This window comes from Hyalella azteca, unplaced genomic scaffold, assembly GCF_000764305.2.
Source record: "Hyalella azteca isolate HAZT.00-mixed unplaced genomic scaffold, Hazt_2.0.2 contig5139, whole genome shotgun sequence".
Classification (NCBI taxonomy): Eukaryota; Metazoa; Arthropoda; class Malacostraca; order Amphipoda; family Hyalellidae; genus Hyalella; species Hyalella azteca.
In genome coordinates, this window is record NW_025935338.1 from 343,059 (window position 1) to 351,152 (window position 8,094).

An 8,094-nucleotide genomic window follows, 5' to 3' on the forward strand; every position below is an offset into this window, starting at 1 on the left:
TCAAGCGTAAGCCGTTGTGGCTGGGGGAGGGGGGCTCAAGATGCAATCCGTTGACAGCTTCTCGCGTTAGCTGTAAATTGCATGAGTAGGCCTTGTGTGTGAACAAAAATTAACTTTCTAAAACTAGTGTATATCCTAACATTGCTCACATACCGCCTGTAGAATTCCCCATCGCACCATCATGTACACGTCAAAAACACTATTTTCGCACAATGCTGGCCACAGTGAGGCCTTTTCAAGCAAACTTATTATATTTTTCAACCCAAAAATTTAGAAGTGAGTCCCGCTGGGCCGTATGAGACTATTTTGGTGATCCTGACACAAATGGGGACTGAAAGCTAATAATCTCTAAATTTTTGTAAGTTCCCATGCAGTATTCTATAATAGGTTTGATTTGCGCTTCAATGCAATGTAACTTTTGTTTTTATGGTATGACAGAATGACCATAACTGTTAAAACGGAGCAATCAAAATTACATTGATGTTTTTTCATAAAAATCCACGGTTAAAATGAATGATGTTGCAAGAAATAAGTGAGAACCATTATCATGACGGCAGGTCACGGCAGTCATGCAGTCTCTCCTGAACAATTCAGGTCCCGTGACCCAAGTCACGCCACGTTTATAATTGATGCTTGTGAAGAACTTATATAAGGCTCTATACGCAGTACGCAGTCTCGAGCGCATACGATATAAATTATGAAATTCGAAATGTTAAATTCAAATCATCGAACGAAACACTTGAATGAACACTGCTAGATTCAAGTTTAAATGGTATTCCCATTAACTAATCTGAGCGTTTGTAATACTCTGGTAGAACTCAATGTTGAACCATATAAATATTACATGTTATACATGCTGGCGCCATGTTGGAGATTATTTATTAATTTCAACCAAGTGCAGGCGTTGTATGAGTTGAAAAATTTTATATATACTATACAATATTTAAAAAATGTGATTCATAAGACAGACGAATATCAAACGATTTATTCATATTCATATGTCTGAGAACGATTCATATGCAACATATATTATTGATCCCTGCAAGTAAATGAGCACCGCAAAAAAAGATTTGCTTCTTTGAATAATGAACCGTAACTGCAGTAATTTTCCAATTCGATTTTTACAATACCTCATATGAAAATTACTGAAGAATATTTATTCTTGAAATAAGTCAAACGTTTTTATCACAATATTAATGAAGCAGGGCGTGTCACAATGAAACAAATGATTTAAAAAAGTATTCATACTCGCATAAAGATCAGTTACTTACGAGCATTTGTTAGTCATATTGCGAATATTATTCATTTGTAATAACACAAGAGAGCCAGAGAAGCATATTCAACAATAACGTTGACAATATGCTCCTACCCATAATAATTTTACCTACATGAAATATTCGAGTTTTTCTTATTGTGAGGTAGAACGATCCAAGGAATTGGTTGTTATGAAAAAATAGCGGGGATACCGACATTGCGGCAGTAACTGTATAGCAGACCGGAGCTTACCAGGAATTAGTTGTTTTATGTACAAGTCCAAATAAAATTTAGAGTCGCCCCAGCATCTGGTAATCCAAATCAGAAGCTGACGCGTCTGTAAATTTTCACTGGGAGGGTTTTTGACTATAAGCTCCAATCCTCGGCGGACGTCTCCCTCTGATCTATCTGTTATGTGTACAAACTCCAAAGTGATTGCTGTTTTTACTTCAATAAAGTACAAATGGAAAGTGTGTGATCTATACTCCGATGAATTTGTAGCTGACGAGAAGAACCAAACGAAAGTACCACAAACGACGTTCGAGACGTACACTCTGCCTCATCGTAAGTCCTTCAAAATGAGTCGGTGTCACTCGCTCTCTTCTGTAATCGGAGCTTCCGTTAAGTCGCTATGGTCTGCAATAGAATAAATAGAAATAAATAAATAAAGCTTGGGCATTCAAATTTTTTATCTTCTGTACAGCCCAAATTCACACTTCACTACATAACCCTTTTCTTAGGTAAGTCCGCTACAGGGCATAACATCCTATAAAGGTATATTGCCATGGCCGCAGCTACAGCAGGAACATTCTAAAGTTAAGCATGGTCGTAGCATAACCACGTCTAGGCTTGGGTCGAGAATAAGAATCACAACGCTACTATTGCAAAGTCTTCTTGAGTACCATTTAGCCACCTTGCACTCAAAACCTTGCATTTTTGTGCAGGACAGGATTCTGATCACAAATTAGTGAAATTTTTTCGATTGATATTATCAACTGTTATTATAATATTAGCGAGAAATTCAGAGTGTACTGAATGCATTAATTATTGACTGTTTATTCTTATTTTTTTATTTTTAAAATGGCCTCCCACACTCACCATTCCAACAAGAAAAAAAGAATTTATTTATTTATCATTTAATTATTGTTTATTTAATTATTGAAGTTCCTGTACAACTATGCTTCTGAAGCTAGAACGAATTTCTCATTGATGAAGGCGCTTGTATTAAATTATCTTGGACTTGAAACTTTCTTAGAAAAGCCGCTATCATTTTGTTGGTTAATTTCTAGAGCGAAAAGCTTAGGTTATTACTTGTTTGGTCCTTTTGATCGTAGTCTGCGTGTATGCGATGAACTTTTACTGTCTCCAAACTCATCCAGCATATCGAATTTGAATGTTAAAAGTTTGTTATTTTTTCATATTCCATGATTGCACTTTCTCAGAATTAGAATCGGAAACTACGAGGTATGTATTTAGAACGAATTAAAGAAGACTAATGTTCAGTGGCATTTTATTTCAACTTCCAAGTTCGAGTAATTAGTTCTGCTTGTTGGATAAGCGTAGTGCTGCAAATATTTTCTTCTCTGTTCGCAAATTTTAGTGCTCGATTGTATAAACAAACGCATTACCAGCATTCATTTTTCAAGTGATGCCTCATATAGGATGAATAGTAAGTAAAAAATTCATTCGTATTAAATCTAAAATTTTTCAATTTAATTCAAAAGACATACCGATTTCATACTACACACTTTCTATTGTTTTGTCAATCGATGAATGAAAAGAAAGCAGATAATGTAATGGATGGACAGAAACCCGATAAAAATCTAGTAGTTTCATCCTGTTAAAAAAAAAGAGATTCTACAATTTCTGCGAAAGTAAGCAGGCACAATTCAAAGGGTGGAAGTGATATATTAATCCTAAACTTGTATGATTCCAAGTAATTCTGTTATAAATAAGCCACAGGGAGGCTCTTCCAGATGTCGGTGACTCGAAGCGAGAAGAAATGTTGTCGCATGGATGTGTTCCAACGCTGTTGTTTTAGTTTACATCCGTGGCCCCTTATGTTGGTTCTTGTTTCAAATTCTAGTAATCCTTCTGGGACCTTTTGTATAAGCCATGAGTATACTTGTATACTTCAATGAGGTCATCACGCAGACGACATTAACTTAATTGGAAGCTTCATAATCTTTAATCTTTCTTCGGTAGACTTACCCTTCAAGCCTGGAATTATCCAATGCCGTGTTGATTTCATGAGGATATTTTATGTTTTCGTTCACAATATGTCACAGTTCAAGGACTACGCTTGCAACTGTGAAGCCAGGCAAAAGCAATCTTAAATTCATGCACTCAGAAAAAAATAAATGGGTAGTATTGTCCAATAAGTGGCACACGTTCTTTCCCCATAGTAGAAGCAGAGAACCGACGTAGCATTAACAAGCCTTTTTTCCGGGTCAAATTGATGTTCAGGTTGACCGGTACAAAGTCCGGAAGTGTACCGCAATTTGAACTTAGTTTCGCTAATTTCTCTTGTGCAGATAAGAACTTCTTGGGTCCCAACTTCAGGTGTCGCTCTATTACGTACCTTCCTCGACTAAGGTTATAGAAAGACCTGTATTATATCGTTGCGACCTATTTCTTCGAAGCAATATCTTAATTCCATTCTTGTAATATGAAATTAGTAGAGGTTTCAGAACTTTCAATGCAGTAGATTATATAGCATATGTTACTGTGTATACTGTACATCTATAATGTAATGCTACGCGGAGACAGGAGAAACAATGTCATTATCTATTGACGGTTAACCCTCAACTCCTGGGTTTAGAGTAATATACTGAGTATCTATGTAAGTTTTGTATATATTATACAATAGGGTTTAGGCCTATACGTGTTTGAGTAGATGAGTACACGGGCGTTCCACATGGAGCGGTTCTATCTTCTCTTATAAGCTCGATATTATTTATGTTCAATGTAGATTTCAGCGAAAAAATAGGACAACCTCATCCTAGATATTTCAAAGTTCTGAATAGGTAAGTTCAGAGGAAGTTAATACGATTCTTCCGATGTATCTAGTAAGGTGACTGATACAAATATTAGTTGGCAAATTTTCGGCATTTGTAGATTTAATAATACTCTAGTCTATATTCATCAATGGATTATTGATATTATGTTGTGGCAAGTCAGAACTATCATCTCAAACTCGTTTCAGGTCCAGCAACTTGTGAATACTCATGTCTGAAAAGTCTACAGAAATTTTGCTGATTCGTGCAAAAATCTCGTTAAGTACTAATTAGTGCACTGCATTACTATCTCTACGATAACCATTCTAGTAAAATAAGCACACAAGTAACTTTCTCCGTCGTACCAGCCTGCATGTGTATAAAAAAATGGCCGAGTTGCATGAAATGCTATCTTTAAAGTTGCTTCTATGAAAGCTAATATGATGCACAAAAGTCATTTGCCTTTCAAATTTAAAGGTAAGTCGAAAACCTCTTACAAACTGTCACGTACATTTTTATACTACAGTCAAGTTTAAGTTCGCTCACTATGAACCGCATAGATTTTATCGACTACTTATCAACTATTACACTCCGCTTAGGGACAGAAATGGTAAGACGTATGAACAGGTCTATTAGTCCGTTAATTGTACCAAGATTAGGAGGTTATTTCCCTTGGTCCTCGCAAACGTTGTGCGCATCAGTCTCCCCGAAGAGCGTCCGCACGCTCTCCCTGAAGGCGCTGGTGACGGCCTCTGGCGAGCGCAGCGCAACGTTCAGCACGCGCCTGTCGCAGCCTGTCACTACGAACTCCCGTCCGTACACCGTCACGGCGTTCCCTGTCAACCGTTATCAATTTAACGCGTGGTAAATGTGCGTGGCTATATCTGGAAAGTCTAACTATAAACCAGGAGCTTCAATTACGTTTGCCAAATTGCCATCAATAAAAAATCTCCAAGCAAATGCATTCAACTGTATCAGGACTATCTATCATCCCTGATCTTCAAGGGCGTTTAGCGCTAACATAAAGACACCTTCTACTATATTAGACACCTAACTCAACTTGATATCATTAAACCTTTTCCCATCTTAGAACGCAAGCGTTCGTGCGTGTTGTGATTACATCCCTGCGTAGGATTGTGGTTCCCTGCACTCAACCTTTGGCTCGACCGCAATGTTTTCAATCGCATTTTTTGCACTAAATTAGTCCGTCATAACTCCACTCGTAGATAAGATGCAAATCCAGATTTTTTATTTGTAATCAGGGCTAACTAACCGGAAATTAACGCACAAAACGGCTAAGCACTTACCAATAGCGAAGTCGCTGAGCTCGTAGTGGCGCTGCGGCTCACCAGGCGGCGCTGGCTTCAGAAGTCGCGCGCGGGCGGCAACCTTCCCGCCCAGACCGCCCACTCCGTGCTGTTACGTTGACGGGTTACAATTTCACATGTCAGTAAATAATTTCATTTCTTTCAATTATAATTTATTTAGCATGAGTCAAGTTTCAGCTGTGGTCGAGAGCGGACGCTCGTGTTTTGCGGTCCCAGATTTTCAACTTTTAACTTTTACTGTGCCGTTTTCGGAACTCTTTTTGCATTTTTTATGATCCGTGTCAGTGAATGACTGAATTTTTAGTGAAGTCAATAAAAGACAGTGCGAATAGAACAAAAAACCTATAGTAAAAGTGTTTCCATCTAAAATAACGCGATTTAGAGTCAGCGAGGGTCGCCAAGCAAGCGAGGGCAACGAGCTCTGCCCCGCCAGCGTAAAACGATAGAGCCCTTGTTTTATGCCCAAGCTTCCCTCCTCTACCCTGAACACCTTTACAGCCGCTGACTGAAAGCCGCTTATTCTCAAGTCTGTAACCGAGTTTTTACAGCACTTTGGAAACTTTACAATTTTTACTCAACTTGATTCAGTTTTAACTTGTGTTTTTTTTAGCTCTTTCATTTCATGATGGCTGGTCAGAGAGGAAGAAAATTAAATGAGAAGACCTCCAGTCCTGTTAAACCGAATTCGAAGATCAAATTGCAAAATGAGCGAGGAGAAATTTGTAAATTTTGCAAGCTGGGATCGCTTAACTTCAATGACGCTACAGTGGCCTGTGATCGTTGCGGGGATATCGTCTGCAACAATTGTGCAAAGTTGAGCAAGACAGACTGCGCTGTTATTCGCAAGAACAAGTCAGTACACTGGTACTGCCAGGACTGCCAACAACCTGCACTTAGCGCTGTAAAAAGCGAAAAAATGGTGGAAGAAAAGTGCTCTTCTATGTTTTTTGTTTTTAAAGCCGAAATTGAAGAAACCAACAAGCAAGAGTTGGGAAAGAGAGCCGAAATGGAGGAGAAACACAACAAAGAATTGAGCTTGTTGCGTAGCGAATTACACTCGTTACGAAACGAGCTTGTGGAAATGAAAGCTCATCTGCACAAAACAGAAAATTACGATAACACAGAAGGTAATGGCCGCAAAGAGGTCATCTCTGATCTCGCCAACGAGAGCACTCGTGAACTGCTGGATAGAGAGAGAAGAAGACTTAACCTTGTTTGGTTTAACGTTCCCGAAATCAATGCTTCGGATGCTGAATTTATTACTGATTGCTGTGCCAAGGCACTTAACGTCGTTGTGAATATAACGGCATGCAAGAGGCTGCGATCGAAAGACGCTACCACCTGTAGACCGCTGCTTGTAACTGTGCAGGATATAGCCCAGGTCGGACATGTGCTTAAAGGTGCCTGTACACAGGGATAGTACTAGCCGCTAGTTCATCCGGCGCTTGAAGCCGATTCTTAACATCGCAGAACATTCACAGCATTTTGCGGTCTCGAACTCGCAACTCACTGCAACAATTCTGCTATGCTTAACCGCCCGGCCTCCTTGCCGATTCTGACCAGAAACTGGCGCACAGAGCTGGGATCGAACCCGCGCCTCTCTGCGCCAATCTTGGTACTCTGAACTTTAACCACTGGGCCTTCGCTTTTAAATTCCTAATTAAGAGGTAGATTATATGATTCAACGTGGATATTTTCAACTACCAACTAACACGTTTGTATCTAACATATTATGGGATAGGTACTGCAAAAAAAGTCTGAAAAGATATTATGAGGTCAATTTTCTGGCTAGGACCGGAGCATGACATGCTTTCATGTAGTTAGGATCAATTTAGTTATTTAGAACGATTAAAATAAGAAATATAAAATAACCAGTTCATTTTATACTTTACATCGTTAGAAAGAAATAGGAAATGTGCAAAATAGAAAATAATTTAACGGTTAAAGGCAAATTGTATTTTAGTTTCTCGACTACACTTCTAAGTTCAAGTCAAGTTTACAAAATAAATTTATAGATGCATATATTTTTATTCAATTGTTCTATAAAATTCTATAATATGATGGAAAAATCGAAGGTTATCGAAAAAGCCGAGAAAAACTTGTTTTAACAGAATTTGTTTTACATTACGAAATGCTTGTTCAGACGAACGCACGAAACTATATATGTGGTTAAAGATGTTTTCCCAAACGTCCAATGTCTTCTCAAACATCCAATGTCTTCTCAAACATCCAACGTTTTCTAAAACGTCCAATGTCTTCTCAAACGTCCAATGTCTTCTCAAACGTCCAATGTTTTCTCAAACGTCCCATGTCTTCTCAAACGTCCAATGTCTTCTCAATCGTCCAATGTCTTCTCGAACGTCCAATGTCTTCTCAAACGTCTAATGTCTTCTCAAACGTCCAATGTCTTCTCAAACGTCCAATGTCTTCTCAAACGTCCAATGTCTTCTCAAACGTCCAATGTCTTCTCAATCGTCCAATGTCTTCTCAAACGTCCAATGTCTTCTCAAACGTCC

At 38.5% G+C, this 8,094-nt stretch overlaps 1 protein-coding gene across 1 annotated transcript in view; it reads right to left on the minus strand.

Moving 5' to 3' along the window:
• Positions 1 to 3,844: 3,844 nt before the first annotated feature.
• Positions 3,845 to 8,094, minus strand: part of LOC108679383 (EF-hand domain-containing protein 1) — a 17,470-nt gene continuing 13,220 nt past the window's right edge. Inside the window, exons 12-13 of the mRNA XM_047880298.1 lie at positions 5,558 to 5,666; positions 3,845 to 5,086 (exon numbers count right to left, since the gene is read on the minus strand). Of these exons, the coding sequence (XP_047736254.1) occupies positions 4,914 to 5,086; positions 5,558 to 5,666 (282 nt within the window). The 3' untranslated portion in view covers positions 3,845 to 4,913. The remainder of the gene's footprint in view (positions 5,087 to 5,557; positions 5,667 to 8,094) is intronic.